Below are 16517 nucleotides of genomic sequence, written 5' to 3' on the forward strand. Positions count from 1 at the left end.
CTAGAAATGGCGCAAGAAGAAGTAGACAATGTGAGGGTAGACCCGTTAGGGGATGATGATGCGGAGGAGTTAGCAGCGCGATACAGGACGGAGGTGCGAATGGTGGGGGAAACGGTGGGAGAATCGCAGGCGTCGGTCCTGGTATTGGCGCCACAGCCACTAAGCCAGGTAGAGCCAGATCAGTGGCACACTAAGGCGGATAGATCCACACTCACGGCGGCGGATTTAGAGGTGATTAGGGGACGGTACCAGATTCCAGCGGAGGTAGAGTTACGGCTGCCAACATCAGGGGAAAGGCCGTCTACTGTGAGGCTAGGGGAGTTTTCCCTGTACGAGGAGGCGCTAAAAGAGGGGTTGAGGCTGCCACTGCCTCAAGTGGTGGTTGACGTGCTAAATCGCCTGGAGGTAGCGCCGGGGCAATTGATGCCCAATGCGTGGAAGATTCTGCTGGCCTGTGCGAGTGCGTGGCCTAAGGCGAATGTGGGGGGAGGCCATGACGATAGACGAGTTCTTCTCATGTTACAAGGCGTCGGGGCAGCAAGAAACTTGGGTCACCCTACAGGCGGTGATGGGGAGGGGATTGGTGGCAGGGCTGCCTACGTCGATCAAGGGGTGGCAGCCACGGTGGTTCTTCGTGGCAGTTAATGGGGGGATGGGGGTACGCACCATCTGGAAGGTGCCAACCCGGTCGATGGAGTCGAGACTGGGGGCGGTGGCGGAAGAGAGGGTGAAGAGAGTGAAGGAGTGGAAAGAGAGAGAGAAGGCCAAATGGGACGATCTTGTCCAGCCGTCTGCACTGTTTGAGGCGAGGCTGGGACTGCAGCCGAAAGGTGGAGACCTCGGCCGGGCGGAGTTGGAGGAGAGGAGAAGAGCGCAGGAGGTAGAGGATCGAGCCGTTATGGCCAAGGCCGCGAAGTTGATGGAGGCGCAGAGGGACCGACCGCCTCAACCGATCGCGCGGGAGAGGATCTGACTGCGTCCCAGGCCGTTGGGGGAAAAAGACTTAAGCAGCTTTGAGCCGCGGCCGCCGCCTGTAGACCCTGTAAAAGAAAAGGCCAGAAAGGGGGTGGAGCCCTAAAAAAGAAGAAGAAGAAGAAGAGGAGTGCCCCAGAGGAAGCTGCAGAGGAGTCTGGGGCCAAGAGGGCGAAGGTGGCCCCAACGGAGGTGGAGGTCCCTGTGGCAAAGGACGCCCCAGAGGTGGTGGAGATCATCCCCACGGTGGAGGTTGTGGAGATTGCTCCACCAGTGCAAGTGGAGACTGGGGTGAGTGAGACGGCGCCGAGCGGAGGGGAACAGGTCCAGAAGAGGCCTGACCCCCAGGAAGGAGGGGTTCGTCTGGCTACGGCGATTTATCATGTGCGCGTGGTGGCTGGAAGGTTGGAGGGAGAAGAAGGCCCAGCCAGGGCGGGGGCAGACCGCCTGGTGAAGATTGTGGAGGAGGGAGCTCTGCGCGCTGCATCTGGGTATAATGAGGCCGACCTGCTGAGGGGGTTATGCTCCGCCCAAATGGAGGTAACTACCTTGGCGGGGGCCCTTCTTAGGAAGGCTGGGGCTGCCAAGTTGAAGGCTGAGGAGGCCAGGGCCCAGTTGGCCAAATTAAGGAAGGACAATGCCGACTGGAAGACTGCCCATGCTGATATGCCAGCAGTCAAGTTGGAACTAGAGGACACACGCCGTAAGGTTGTGTCGCTTGAGTTCCAACTGGCTGGTGAACAGAAAAAGTTGGAAGAGTCTGAGAGGGCCTGCGCCGTGGCAATCGAGTGGCATGAAGAGGCCATGACCAGCAATAAAGAGCTGGTCAGGCAAAAGGATGAAGCGGACTTCAGAATTGGAGATCTGTTGAAGGAGTTGGGGGAGGAGCGTGCCAAAGCAGAGAAGGAGAAGGGGAGGCTTCTGAGGGAGTGGGAGATGGAGAAGGCGAAGGCAGCGGCAGAGCTGGAGACTCTGAGGAAGGAGGTGGAAGAGGAGAGGGCGACGACGGTTGCTGAAAGGGGGGCCCTGCAAAGGGAGCTGGACGAGGAGAGGGCGAAGGTGGCGTCTGAAAAGGCGGCCTACCCTGATCTATACGTCGCAGCAGTGGAGCAATATAAAGGGTCCCCTGAATTTCAGATGGTGGTGGATGCTGCTGTCGCCAGGAGTCTGGCTGGTCAAGAGTCTGGGGGGGTGAGCCCATCAAGGAAGACTGCTGGAGGTAGGACAGAGGCAGAGGTGATTGAAAGCTTCCAGCAGTCAGACTTCTATAAGCACGAAATGGCCGAGTTCTGGGACAGCGGTTGGAAAATGTTCAAGCGCAGAGCTGAAGAGCTGTTCCCACACTTGGACCTTAGTAGTGTGACAATAGGCGAAGATGATGTGGCCCAGACCCCCCTGGACGAAGGCGTTGAAGAAGAGGATCTGGCATATAGCGAGGAGGAGTAGCCAAGGAGAAGAAAAACTGGGCGTGCTCTGTGTTTGTTTGTTTTTTTTTTTTTTTAAACTTGTAAACACATTGTAAAGGAATGAGTGAATGAATGAAGGTATGGAGAATTTAACTATAATGAAGTTGTGTACAAAGATTATTTAATTGTAATGGATGAATGTATAGCCAGTTGAATTTTGTGTATTTTGCTTATGTTGCCAGCATGAATGAAATGTTGTGATTAAAACTGGTCATAAAGATTGGGTCAATAAAAATATCGTGCAACGTGAAAGTTAAAAGTTCCTCCCTGCGGAGTGCGATTGGAGTTGTATGAAAATTGAAAAGATAATGGAAAAATTGGAGTAAGAGGCAGGTTGTAAATTGTAACTAAATAGTTGGCAAATAATCTGATTAGTAAATGTAATACGTGAGAGTATGTGGAGAATTTAACTAGGTAAAGACGTGGTCTTGGAACTGTGAAGAAGCTTCAAAATGTGACTAAGTGTTGAAAATGTGGTTCTGCTAGGCATTGAAGTGCTCAGTCAGGCCGAGGCTTTTGAAGTGCTCGGTCTGGCCGAGGCTTTTGAAGTGCTCGGTCTGGCTGAGGCTTTGAAGTGCTCGGTCTTCTGAGGCTTTTGAAGTGCTCGGTCTGGCCGAGGCTTTTGAAGTGCTCAGTCTGGTTGAGGCTCTGAAGTGCTCGGTCTGGCCGAGGCTTTTGAAGTGCTCCGTCTTGCTGAGGCTTTGAAGTGCTCGGTCTAGCCGAGGCTTTTGAAGTGCTCAGTCTGGCTGAGGCTCTGAAGTGCTCGGTCTGGCCGAGGCTTTTGAAGTGCTCGGTCTGGCTGAGGCTCTGAAGTGCTCGGTCTGGCCGAGGCTTTTGAAGTGCTCGGTCTGGCTGAGGCTTTGAAGTGCTCGGTCTGGCCGAGGCTTTTGAAGTGCTCCGTCTGGCTGAGGCTTTGAAGTGCTCGGTCTGGCCGAGGCTTTTGAAATGCTCGGTTTGGCCGAGGCTTTGAAGTGCTCGGTCTGGCCGAGGCTTTTGAAGTGCTCGGTCTGGCCGAGGTTTTTGAAGTGCTCGGTCTGGCTGAGGCTTTGAAGTGCTTGGTCTTCCGAGGCTTTTGAAGTGCTCGGTCTGGCCGAGGTTTTTGAAGTGCTCGGTCTGGCTGAGGCTTTGAAGTGCTTGGTCTTCCGAGGCTTTTGAAGTGCTCGGTCTGGCCGAGGCTTTTGAAGTGCTCGGTCTGGCCGAGGCTTTTGAAGTGCTCAGTCTGGCCGAGGCTTTGAAGTGCTCGGTCTGGCCGAGGCTTTTGAAGTGCTCGGTCTGGCCGAGGCTTTTGAAATGCTGCAAGTGAAAAAGTTATGGGAGCGACATAGAGACAGTTGAATTATGAAAACCGAAATCACCAGGCGGAGTTTGCATTATGTATAAAAAGGGAAATACAACGATATTATCAATACAAAAGTACGAATTATTGATAGTAACGCTTCAAATGTTCCGCATTCCAGGGATGGGGCAGGTCTCGGCCTTCCATGTCTTGAAGTCGGTAAGTGCCTGGTCGTGGTCGGGTTTTCACAACGTAGGGCCCCTCTCATTTGGCTGCCAGTTTGCCCTCGGTTGGATTCTTTGTGGCAGGAGTCACTTCTCGTAAGACAAGGTCCCCTACGGAGAACTCTCGTGGTCGGACTCGGCGGTTATAGTGTGTTCTCATTTTCTGCTGGTATGAAGCCAATCTGACAGCAGTGGTCTCTCTGAGCTCTTCGACGAGGTCCAAGTCTGTCCGATGGAGTTCTTCGGCTGCGGCCAGGTCCGGATGTAAAACCCTGGGGGTAGGCAAACCGACTTCTACCGGAATAACTGCCTCAGCGCCATATGTTAAGCGAAAAGGGGTTTCTCCAGTGGGAGTGCGAGCAGTGGTTCGGTAAGCCCAGAGTACGTTTGGTAGTTCCTCGGCCCAAAGGCCTTTAGCAGCTTCGAGCTTGGTTTTGATGATTTTCAGGAGGGAACGGTTGGTGACCTCAACTTGGCCGTTTGCTTGAGGGTGACCGGGGGAGGAGAAACATGGTTAAATCTGGAGGTCGGCACAAAATTTTCTGTACTTGGCGTTATCGAATTGTTTGCCATTGTCCAAGATGATGGCCTGAGGGATGCCAAATCGACAAATGATCGATTGCTAGATAAACCTGATGGTGTTCCGCTCGGTGATTGTGGCAAGGGGTTCAGCCTCGACCCACTTGGTAAAGTAATCAATGGCAACAATCGCGAACTTGGTCTGGCCTCGACCGGTGGGAAGTGGACCAACCAGGTCGATCCCCCACTTGGCAAACAGATAGGGGCTGTAGTGTGTGATTAGCTCTGTAGGGGGGGCCATGGGGGATGTTGGCGAAGCGTTGACATTTGTCGCATTTGAGTACGAAGTCGGTCGCATCCTGATTAAGAGTTGGCCAAAAATGCCCCGTACGGAGTATCTTCTGGGCAAGGGACCTGCCACCTGAGTGATTACGACAAATTCCTTCATGGATCTCCTGCATTACATAAGTTGCTTGGGCGGGGTTGAGGCACCGTAGATACGGCCGGGAGAAACCACGCTTGTACAATATACCGTCCAGAATGACGTAATTGGACGCTCGGGATCGGACTTTGGCAGCCTGTTGCTGGTCATCTGGGAGGGCTCTTGTGGTCAAGAATAGGAGAATGTCGGATGCCCAAGGGATGGGTTCATTTTGGATGTATTGTACGGCTTGCAGAGCTGGTGAGATGGCTGGGTGGTGTAGATATTCGACGCGGACATCATGGCTGAGAGTAGGGTGGTCAGCAGAGGCCAACTGAGCCATCTCATCTGCTTTGGAGTTTTCCCCCCGAGGAATGTGCCTGATGTGGAAAGTATTGAAGAGGCGAGCAAGGGGGAGTGCCAGATCTCTGTAAGCTCGCATCTTGTCGTCCTTGGCGTCAAAGTCCCCCGTCATCTGTCCGACGACGAGTTGGGAGTCGCTGGATACTCGGAGGTGACTGACCCCTATGTCCTTGGCAAGGTGGAGTCCTGCTATTAATGCCTCGTACTCGGTTTCATTGTTGCTTGCTTCAAACAAGAAACGGAGGGCACATTTGAAGTAGCCGCCCTTAGGGGAGGTGAGGATGAGGCCAGCACCGCTTCCTTCTCTTCGGTACGAACCGTCGACGTTAAGAGTCCAAGAATGGGGATCTTCTGGCTCTGTTGGAGTTGGTAGGAGCGGGGGTGCAGTGGTCGGGATCGGCTTGGTGAACTCCATGATGAAATCAGCTACAGCTTGCCCTTTGATTGCTGTCCAAGGGCGGTAAGAGATGTCGAACTGGCTGAGTTCTACGGACCACTGCATCAATCTACCTGAGAGTTCTGGTTGCTGCATGACCTTCTTCAGGGGCTGGTCGGTGAGGACCACTATCTTCTCTGGGTTGAGCTTCATCTGGTACTTGCGCAAGGTGGCGAAGGTCTCACGTAAATCAGTAAGGTGATCGGAGGAGTATTTTCTTTTGACTAGCATGTCGTCGACGTAGACTTCCATATTCCGGCCTATTTGGTGATGAAAAACGGTGTTAACCAGCCGCTGATAAGTGGCCTCAGCATTATTCAGTCCGAATGGCATTACACAGTAGTGGTAGGTACCTCGGTCGGTAATAAATGATGTGTGCTCCTGGTCAGATGTGTGCATCAGGATTTGGTTGTACCCAGAGAAGGCATCCATGAAGCTGAGCATTTGATGACCGGCTGTGGCGTCGACCAGCAGATCTATGCGAGGAAGGTGGTAGCTGTCTTTGGGACAAGCTCGGTTCAGATCAGAGTAGTCGACATAGAGCCGCCATTTGCCATTGTGTTTGCGGACGAGGACCACATTGGACAACCACCTAGGATAGTCCACATTTTTGATGATTGGGCCTCGAGGAGTTTGTCAACTTCGGCGGCTATAAGGGTGTTGCGCTCCGGATGGAAAATGCGTTGCTTCTGGCGGTGGGGTCGAAAGTGGGGTTCGATGCTGAGGCGATGGGTTATGAAGGAGGGGTCGATGCCTGGCATGTTAGAATGGGTCCAGGCGAATACATCTCTGTGCTCGGTTAAGAGAGCAGTAAGGTCGGCCTTGGCTTGGGCGGGTAATTGACTGCCGATCTTGGCGGTTCTGATTGGGTTGGTGGGATCGATGTTGACTTCAACAAGTTCCTCTACAGGTTCACCTCTGACCAGCTCGTCCTCGTCTCGGACGTCAAGCCCTTCGATGATCATGGCCTCTTTTAGCTTGACTTCCTTGAGTGAGGCGACATAACACTCCCTGGCCAAGGTTTGTTCTCCTTTGACAGTTCCGACACCGAGATCGGTAGGAAATTTCATGGCCAGATGATATGTGGATGTGATGGCTTGGAAGGCATTTAGGGCTGTGCGGCCAAGGATAATGTTGTAAGCGGAGGGGCAGTCGACCATAAGGAAGGTGAGCAACTTAGTGGTCTGCCCGGGTGCTCGCTGATGGTGATAGGCAGATCGATGGAGCCGATGGAGGTCACTCGGTCGCCGGTGAAGCCGACCAGAGGGGTTTGGAGAGGGGACAAGCTCTCCTCCCCGATCTTGAGTTGGCGGAAGCAAATGAGGAAGATGATGTCTGAAGAGCTGCCGTTGTCTATGAGGACTCGTCTGACCTTGTAGTTGGAGAGGATGGCGGAAATGACAAGGGGGTCATCATGTGGGTAACGGACTCCTGCACAGTCGGTGTCGGTGAAGGTGATGGGTTCGATCCATTGTTTTGATTGTTTGGGAGGTCGGTCCACCGTCGCCACTGCTTTGTCTAAGCCTTGCCTGATTCTTCTGAGTTCTGCCTTCTGAGCCGAGCGGGATGGCCCCTCTCAAGCAAGGCCCCTCAAAATGACTCTGATTTCTCCGACTGGTGGAGGGGGATTTCCCGGAGGCCGAGGCTGTGGTGGCGGGCAATCGTGGCCTTCGTTTGGTGGGGCTTGATTGCGGGGTGGTGTGCGTCGGCGATTGTTCCTGGGAAGGTCAGTTCTTTGCCTCTGTGCGGGGCGGGGGTCTGTGAATCGGCTGAGGCGGCCCTGGTGGATGAAGGTCTCGACTTGGTCTTTGAGGTTGATGCACTCGTCGGTGGTATGGCCATGGTCTTGGTGGAAGCGGCAGTATTTGGACTGATCTTTCCGGGTGGAAGGGTTTCGGGACGGTAGGGGCCACTTGAGGGGGTAGTCCCACTGGATTTGATTAAGGACGTGCTCCATGGGGGAGTTGAGAGGTGTGTACCGCTCAAACCGACCGGGCGGTCTGGTCGGAGTCGACCGGTCGGTTCGGGGGGGTCGGTCATTATAGTGGGGTGTTTGGCTATTATACTGGGCGGTTCTGGGCTCGGAGTCTTTCCTCTTTTCTCTGGGGGTCGGATTTTTAGGGGTCGGCTCTTGCCGAGCGGCCAGGGAATCTTCAGCATTCATGTATTTCTGGGCTTTGGATAGTAGAGCTGCCATGGTGGTTGGAGGGTTTTTGGAGAGGGAGAAAAGGAAATCAGACGACCGCAGGCCGGCCATGAAAGCGGTGAGGATGACCTTGTCGTCATTCTCCGCTACTTGAAGGGCTTCGGTGTTGAACCGGGTGACAAAGCTGCGGAGCGACTCCCCCTCGGTCTGACGAATGTTAAGGAGCTGGGTGGCTGGGCGTCTCTGACGCTGGGCTCCAATAAAGTGGCACAGGAAGGAGTCACTGAGGTGTTGAAAGGTGGAGACGGAGTCCGCCGGTAGTTGGCTAAACCACAGCCGAGCCGATCCCTTCAGTGTCACTGGAAAAGCTCGGTACATGATCTCGTCAGAGAAGGCATGGAGGATCACGAGGGTGCGGTAGGTTTCCAGATGGTCGACTGGGTCCGTCGTGCCATCGAAGGAGTCAACGGTAGGCATCTTGAACTTGGCAGGCAATGGTTTGTCGCGGATGGAGGCAACAAAAGGCGAGTTGGTGGTGACTGAGGGCTTGTGCTGAATGTTCTGCATGACCCCTTGTTGTTGGAGTTTCATAGCTTGGATTTCAACGTCCTAGAGGGGAATGTTGTCGCCATGGTCGGTCAATGGAGGCTGAACACTGCTAGCTTCCCCCTCAGGAGCCAGTGCTGCGACTGGCGGGCGTGGAGGTGGGGGTGGTAGGTTTTCATGTTGGGGAGGAAGGGGCTGCGAACCTTCTGGGTTAGGCGGAGGGGGTTGTGGAGCAGTATGGCCTGGGGTTGTTCCTTGGTTGGGTGGGATATTTGGAGGTGGAACGGGGGGGTTTCTTTGGAGTAACGCATTGATCAGGGCCTGGTTTTGCTCGGCCATGCGGTTAATGCTGTTGGTGAGCTCGATGATGTATTGTGGTGGGTTGGTTGGGTGGGAAGGATCTGTTTGGTGATCGGCGGCGTTGTGGTGAGAAGCCATGGACCTAGTCGTGACCATACACCTGGACGGGCAAGAGGGAAAGGTGATGGTGAGAAGGGAGGGCTCCGACGGTAGTGAACACAACTAGCGCACGGATAAACCACTAAGTTCCCACAGACGGCGCCAACTGATAACGTTCTTCTTCCCGGGTGAATGGGTCGGACTGGTCCAGGCTCTTCAGGTTCCGGTTCGAGGTGATGATTCCGTCAAATGACCTGCATGCAAGCCCAAAGGGGAACGGGGCAGTCCCCCAGTGAACCCTCCGGCGTGAAAATTAGTAGAGGAAGAAGTAGGGAATATGGAGAGAGGGATCAAGAGAGAGATAACGTAACCTTATTCTTGTCTTTCTATCCTTGCTTATATCCTTTGGTCATCATTTCTCTGTCTCTTGTGACGTGCTTTCTTTCGCCGAAAGCCTGTGCCGTAGCTTACCTTGTTCAGGGTGATGGGGCTCTGTTCCGACGGGGGGGTGTTGTCGTAATAAATGTTGTGATGGGATGCATTAATGGTGATGTGTTGTGATAATAACTCTGCAGATCTTTGTCTGTTGATGTGGCCCGTGTCCCACCTGCCATGTGCCCAAATGCCATTGGCCCTCCATGTCTAGATGGCCTCCAGCTGTCTTGGGCTTTGCCAACCGGGTTATGCCATTGGTCCCAAGCGATGGGTTTGGGGTGGTTTGCTGTGGGCCGTATGCCTTGTGGGCCTATCCGTGTCAATTTTATTCACTAAAGATAAAATTATGTAAAATTGATAAATATTTTAGACATTTATTTACTTTTTTTTTACCAAATTAATTTTTATTATGTGTTTGGATGATAATCATGTAATGAGTGGTTATTTTTATTTTCATTAAATTAGTTTTTATTTTTCCAAAAGTCAAATATAACGACAACTTTGATATCATTATTAAACTAATACATTAAATCAAAAAACCCAAAACTAAAAACATTTCATATATTTAATATATCGATTATACATTAAAATTTTAACAACCACCCATTACATGATCATCATCCAAACACATAATAAAAATTAATTTCGTAAAAAAAATAATAAAATAAATGTCTAAAAGATTTATCAATTTTACATAATTTTATCTTTAGTGGGTAGAAATAATTTTTAAAAATTAAAAATATTTTTTTGACATTTATTTTTGTTAAATTTGTTTATATTTTATCAAATTGTTGATTTTGCCCTTAAAATTCAGCAATGGTATCTTCGATCGTCCTTATTTAGAACAAGATTCAAAATGTAGAGCCAAATGTGTCACAATTGAAAAATCAGAGACTAAAGTAGCACGAACCTCACACTAAATAGACGGTTAGTGTAATTAACCATTATTAATAATATTTGCCTCAATATTTGACTCCATAAGTCATAAACTTTTGAGCTTCTCAAGCTTCACTTTATTTTTCATATTGTCTTCTCAAGCCTAATTGCTAATTAGCAACATATTTTTCCATCTCATGCAGTATACACTCATTAAGTCTTTTTCGGTGCAGCACATCTCTTTTTATCTTTAAACACACGTAAAATATTTTCAAACACAATTCTCTAATGAACGAAGTTACTCTCAAGATAAATATGATTTTAAACTAATACAATTACAAAATAATAAAAAGTCATGTTTTCTTCCCATTGGTGCCGGCACCTCGAATATCAATTACTCAAAGTACCAAGCTTTCTTCATACATTGCATTAATAACATATACAATGGTCATGCCATTTAATTGTGATAAAAATCTTTAGTAAAGAATTTATTTTCAAAACGCAATAAACTAGATAAATGCTAGGCCTTCACAATTATCAAATTTGTTTAAACCAAAATAAATATTTAAAAATAGGTCCTAAATTTTAAACAATACAGATTCAGCAATTCTCCAAGACAGAAATTAGTGTAATCTCACAAATGCTTCACATTTCAAAATTTTCCTTTCACAAAACAAAAGTATTACCCTCCTTTTATATATGGTCATCTCATTTTCCCTTTCCTTTTGAGTTTGAACAGAATTTCTGAGAAAGCTTCAATAAGATAAACGAAATCATTTTAGAATCTTTCTCACTTTTAAAATTGTTCCCAAACCAACTTTAAACATTTAATTTGAATTATTTTAAAACAATTTAAGAAAGTTGAATTTTCACAAAAGTAAGTATAAGCCAACTGCACAAATAAATATTTAACTTCACATTAACAATCTCTCAAAGACTTTATAAGAATTTTAACAAAATCTCAATTTTAACAATTCTTGCTGCAAGACTAGATGATGAGTATAAAATATATATATTGTGGGGACATAATTTCTGAATGACAACACGTGGCCGAGGTGACACCGAAGTGTCAGCCGAGGTGTCACGTGTCTTGGTCAGGACACTGAGATGATCTCGGTTAGGCCGAGATTATTTGTAAAGAAACCGAAATCCGGGATAAGCGGATAAGGGACAAGAGTTCTAGAATGGGAGAAGACTTCAGTTTGGATTAAGATAAGACTCTTAGAGAGTTTATCCTAATCCTACTGAGAGTCCAATATTAGCAGTAATTCTAAATCCATTGAAGTTAGGCTTCTATTGGGATTAGGTAAGTGTTGGCTATAAAATAGAGGCACCACCATGAGTCTAAGGTATACTTTTTATGCTCTGAATAGTGAGTTAAGCACTTTTGCTATCTTTGAGAGATAACTGACTTGATCGTCGGAGTGTCCCCGGGTGGATGAACCACTGCTGGAATCTCTTCTTTTTGTGACAAGTCGTTCGGGCTTAATCTATTCTGCCAGTGTTCTCCAGCTGAGTGTTTGATTGACACTGTGGTCGGAAATTAACACACACAATTTGGCGCTGTCTGTGGGAAAGAAAGGAGAATAGATGGCCAACGACGGACAGAAAGAGAAGGTTGGGGACGACACCCCTACTGAGAGTGAGAAACATATTGACTTTGACGTAGAAGAAGACAACTGCAACGAAGAGACTCGTGATAAGAATCACGGAGGAAAGGACGTCGGCCAGGAAGGCGGCCTAACGAAGAAATCAGACCGGAGTGGGTATTATAACGAGGACGACCTCCAGGTATGGAAAGATAGATGCCTGCAGAGGGACGACGAGATAAAGGGAATGGCGGACAAATTGACGGACCTGCAAACGGTCGTCAATTTCATGATGCAGAACAACGTCATGCAGCCACCGTTCCCGCTACAAGATACGCCTATTCCAGCGGCCAAGAAAGGTGCCCAGAAAGGGGGGCAGAAAATGGTTCCTGCAGTCCCTCAGCATGGCGGGACCAAGGGACAATCTCACCGGCCTTTGCGGGAGGTCGGGCATGGAGAATCCCAGAAGACACGTCGACCAAAAGAAACCTGCACCAAAGAACATCGGGATGTTTAGGGGAAATAACTCTGTTTCGACACGACCAATGGAGGGAGGTCTAAAAGGACTCACAATGACATCGGAAGTAGTGCACCAAAGAGTCTGAAATTCGGAGATAGCCGAGCCCCTGGATGAACCAAGGAGAATTTGAGGGATTACCTCCAAAGAAAGCGACAAGATACCGAGGAAACCTCTCCGGTTAAGCCAAGGACACCGTTCTCGGTAGAGTTGGACAAATTTGAGGCCCCGAAAAGGTTCCACATGCCGAGATTCCAAATATACGATGGTAAGTTGAACCTGAACTTTCACGTCGGCTTGTACCTGAACTCAATGGCATTATACACCGGGAACGAGCCGTTGCTCTGCAAGGTGTTCCCCTCGTCCTTTGGAGAAATTGCATCAGACTGGTTTCACAAGTTGCCGAAAGGAACTATGAAAACCTAGGAAGGCCTGGTCGAGATGTTCTTGGTCAGGTTTGTGACAAACAAACTACAGCCATTAAGGGTGGACTCCCTGATGGCCCTGAGAATCAGTGAGGATAAAAGCCTTATGGCTTATGCCAAGAGGTATTTCGAGGTGTTCAACCGAATACCAGGATGCAACTAAGAGGTGGCGGTCGTGTCCTTTAAGAACGGCTTGAAAGATGACTGTCTGCTACGAAAATCAATAGCAAAGACACTGCCAAAGAGTATGGAGGAACTCATGGCCAGAATATAGAAGTATGTAAGGGTTGAGGAAGACACGCCGGGGACAAAGGCATCAATACAAGAAAAGAGAAACGGCTTGCCGAAGTGAGACCGGGGTAACACTGGATACAACAAACAAGAGACAGGATTAAGGGCTGCACAGGCAGTCACAACTGATCCCTCCAACTTGAGTGAGCAGATCCAAGATTTCAGAAGACACGATCTCGGCTTAGATGATTAGGTCCAAGAAGAGAAGAGCTCAGCCTAAGTGAGCAGATCCCAAATTCTAGAAGACAAGATCTCGGCCTAGATGATTAGGTCCGAGTAGAGAAAAGCTCAGCCTAAGGTCCACAAAGGAGTATGTGGAAGCTATGCATGGGGCTATCCCTTACTCATAGAGCAATATCGCAGGGATTCTTTTGGCCTTACATGCAAAAGGAAGTGGAAGCTTATGTAAAAAAACGTGAAAATGTTGTTGAAATCCACCTGCAACGTGCGAGAGAACAACAATTTGGCTGGGGGCATACCAGCAATAACTTGCTAAGGCTTACAACAAGAAGGTCAACCCAAGAGAGTTCAAGGTTAGGGACCTTATCCTGAGAAAGGTTATCGGCAATAAGAAGGATAACAGGGAGGCCAAACTTGGCCCAAATAGAATCGTCTCGGTTGCCGGCAATGGGGCATATCGGCTGAAGTAATAATAAAGTGCTAGTTTGATTTTTGTGAATTTGAAATCTGTGTGATAGGACCGACCAATCCTATGACGATGTTTCTGATTGAAACATGACGAATAACTTAGACTTATTATATGGCAGAGTTCCTACTTGCATATAATAGAGTTTAACTAAGTTAGCGATGTTTCAAAATGACGAATAACTTAGACTTATTATATGGCAGAGTTCCTACTTGCATATAATAGAGTTGAACTGAGTTAGCGATATTTCTGATTGAAACATGACGAATAACTTAGACCTATTATATGGCAGGGTTTCTACTTGCATATAATAGAGTTGAACTGAGTTGGCGATGTTTCTGATTGAAACATGACGAATAACTTAGACCTATTATATGACAGAGTTTCTACTTGCATATAATAGAGTTGAACTAAGTTGAATTAACCTGGACTTGCCATATTGACAGAGTCAAACATAGATTGAAACTAAGTGCACTTGGGTAAGATTAACAAAAGAACCAAGGTTGAGAACATCGGCTAGTCTCTGTTTAAATATAGACTTCGGCAACAAGGTCAGAGCCATATGCTTAATGAGAACCCAAGTGAAATTTAAGTTCACATTAGGGGGCAGAGGGCTGGAGAATGATGCTTGGGAGCTAGAATTTTCAAGCCAAGATCGGTTTAACACTTGTTGAAATTTTAAAGAAAAATTTACAAGGTGAAGTTAAACAAAGGTCATGTTTAACACTTATTGAAATTTTTAAGAAAAATTTACAAGTTGAAGTTAAACTGAGGTCATGTTTAACACTTGTTGAAATTTTATGAAAAATTTATAAGTTGAAGTGAATCTGAGGTTATGTTAAAGGAAGATTGGTTTAAACACTTGTAGAAATTTTTAAGAAAAATTTACAAGTTAAGCCAAAGTTGTATTGAAAAGAAGTACCTATGTACTTGCCGAAATAAACCGTTAGTGGTTTAACCGAGGTATTCCACCTCGAGGAGGTTGCACAGTTAAGGTGTACATTGAAGAATGATTATTTAGATTACAAAAATGGCACGTCGGCCAAATTAAAGCTTACATTGTTTCAAAAAGTAAGAAAAAAGTACAAGGTACAAAGAAAAACACAGATTGATAAATGAGGAAATAGTGACTCACCAAAGAAAAATGAAGCCGGTGTTGAGTACGTCGGAGTCAGATGATGGCAGCAAACGGAAAGGATCAGCAAAAACCTTGCCGGAGGAGGTGAACGACGGTGATTGCAGAGAGCTTTAGAGCTTGAAGCAATATGAGGATTAAAGAAAGTTAGAGAGAAAAAGCTTGCACGAAGATGAAGATGCAAAACTGAAAAGACGGAGAGAGAAAAGTGATTTTGATCAAACACACGAAATGGTGGCAAAAACGGTTGAGTTGCTGTGCATGACAACTCATACGCGTGATGAAACTCTTGGAGTTCTTAATTTAATGGAGCAGGACCTCGGCTAGGAGGACGATCTCGGTTGTGAAACTTGAACAAAACTTGGTTTTTTGGTTCTAAGGCATTGATGAAAACAGACTAAGTCGTGGTCATATTTGAGCCGACGAATGATGACCTCAGTAATGAAGGATAAAACGAACTTAGCCAATGTACTAAATGAAAGGAATGATATAGGTTCTATCACCTTAGGATGCCAAGGTAATAGAACCGATGGGGCAGTTGTGGGGACATAATTTCTAAATGACAACACGTGGCCGAGGTGACACCGAAGTGTCAACCGAGGTGTCACGTGTCTTGGTCATGACACCGAGATGATCTCGGCTAGGCCGAGGTTATCTGTGAAGAAACCGAAATTCGGGATAAGCGAATAAGGGACAAGAGTCCTAGAATGAGAGAAGACTTCAGTTTGGATTAAGATAAGACTCTTAGAAAGTTTATCGTAATCTTACTAGGAGTCCAAGATTAGCAGTAATCCTAAGTCCATTGAAGCTAGGCTTCTATTGGGATTAGGTAAGTGTTGGCTATAAAAGAGAGGCACTCCCATGAGTGTAAGGTATGCTTTTTATGCTCTAAATAGTGAGTTAAGCACTTTTGTTATCTTTGAGAGATAACTGACTTGATCGTCGAAGTGCCCCCGGGTGGACGAACCACCGTCAGAATCTCTTCTTTTTGTGACAGGTCGTTCGGGCTTAATCTATTCTGCTAGTGTTCTCCAACTGAGTGCTTGATTGGCAGTGTGTTTGGAAATTGACACACACACACACACACACATATATATATAGATATATATATAGAGAGAGAACACTTTTTGTAACTAATAATTTGTGAGCAACTAATGGGATGCAAGCTTACACTCGATGGCCATAAATTACAAAATATTTATATTTCCTCATTTAATTATTTGATCAATCATTAATCAATCATAGATCAATTATAAAACACAAATAAATAAAACATAAAATTAGAAGAATATTGATCAGGAACATCCAATCTAATATATAAGATTCTTGCATATACATCACCAAATTTTTTTTTATGAGTACACAAAAGTAGGCTCACTTTATTTTAAATATTTTTAACTTTTATTTAAAAATTATAGAACCAAGATTAATGGCATAACAACTCAAAACCATTTCCCACACACGAAAACTATCTTCTTAACATTAGGAAAGTTACATGCAATTCAACAAGACATAATTAAAAGAAGGGCCTGGCTTTGGTCCAGTCTACCATCAGACTGGACTGTGCTGTTGGGCCCATGGGGGTCCACCACGGGTCTCATTTTGAAAATCTGAACTGTTCAATGTGTAGAACTCGTTGAGTATTATATGATTGTGAAAAATCACGTTGATCGGATATCGATAGCTATGTGATCAAAATAGTTTTTTATCAACCGTTAATTTATTCACCGTCTATTTTTTTATATACAAAATTGATTTGATCATATAGCTATCGATATTCGATTAACCTGATTTTTCACAAGCAAATAGTACTCGACGAATTCTACACATTGAAC

At 46.9% G+C, this 16517-nt stretch overlaps 1 protein-coding gene across 1 annotated transcript; it reads right to left on the minus strand.

The window, feature by feature from the left end:
- Positions 1-2608: 2608 nt before the first annotated feature.
- On the minus strand, positions 2609-5773 carry LOC145799473 (uncharacterized). The gene is made up of 2 exons (XM_082889062.1): positions 4872-5773; positions 2609-2645 (listed from the first exon to the last, which is right to left on the minus strand). Exons 1-2 carry the CDS (start codon positions 5771-5773, stop codon positions 2609-2611), a joined length of 939 nt encoding a protein of 312 aa, XP_082745188.1.
- Positions 5774-16517: the final 10744 nt, after the last annotated feature.

Source organism: Camellia sinensis, chromosome 9 (assembly GCF_055761805.1).
Source record: "Camellia sinensis isolate YWXY chromosome 9, ASM5576180v1, whole genome shotgun sequence".
In the NCBI taxonomy this organism is placed as follows: Eukaryota; Viridiplantae; Streptophyta; class Magnoliopsida; order Ericales; family Theaceae; genus Camellia; species Camellia sinensis.

Coding starts and splice junctions, on each gene's coding strand:
- LOC145799473 (XM_082889062.1), bottom strand. CDS start 5,773: ATGCAGCAACCAGAACTCTCAGGTAGATTGATGCAGTGGTCCGTAGAA. Junction 2,646..4,871: donor CGTAATCACTCAGGTGGCAG/GTCCCTTGCCCA, acceptor CTTTATGACCAG/TTTTAATCACAACATTTCAT.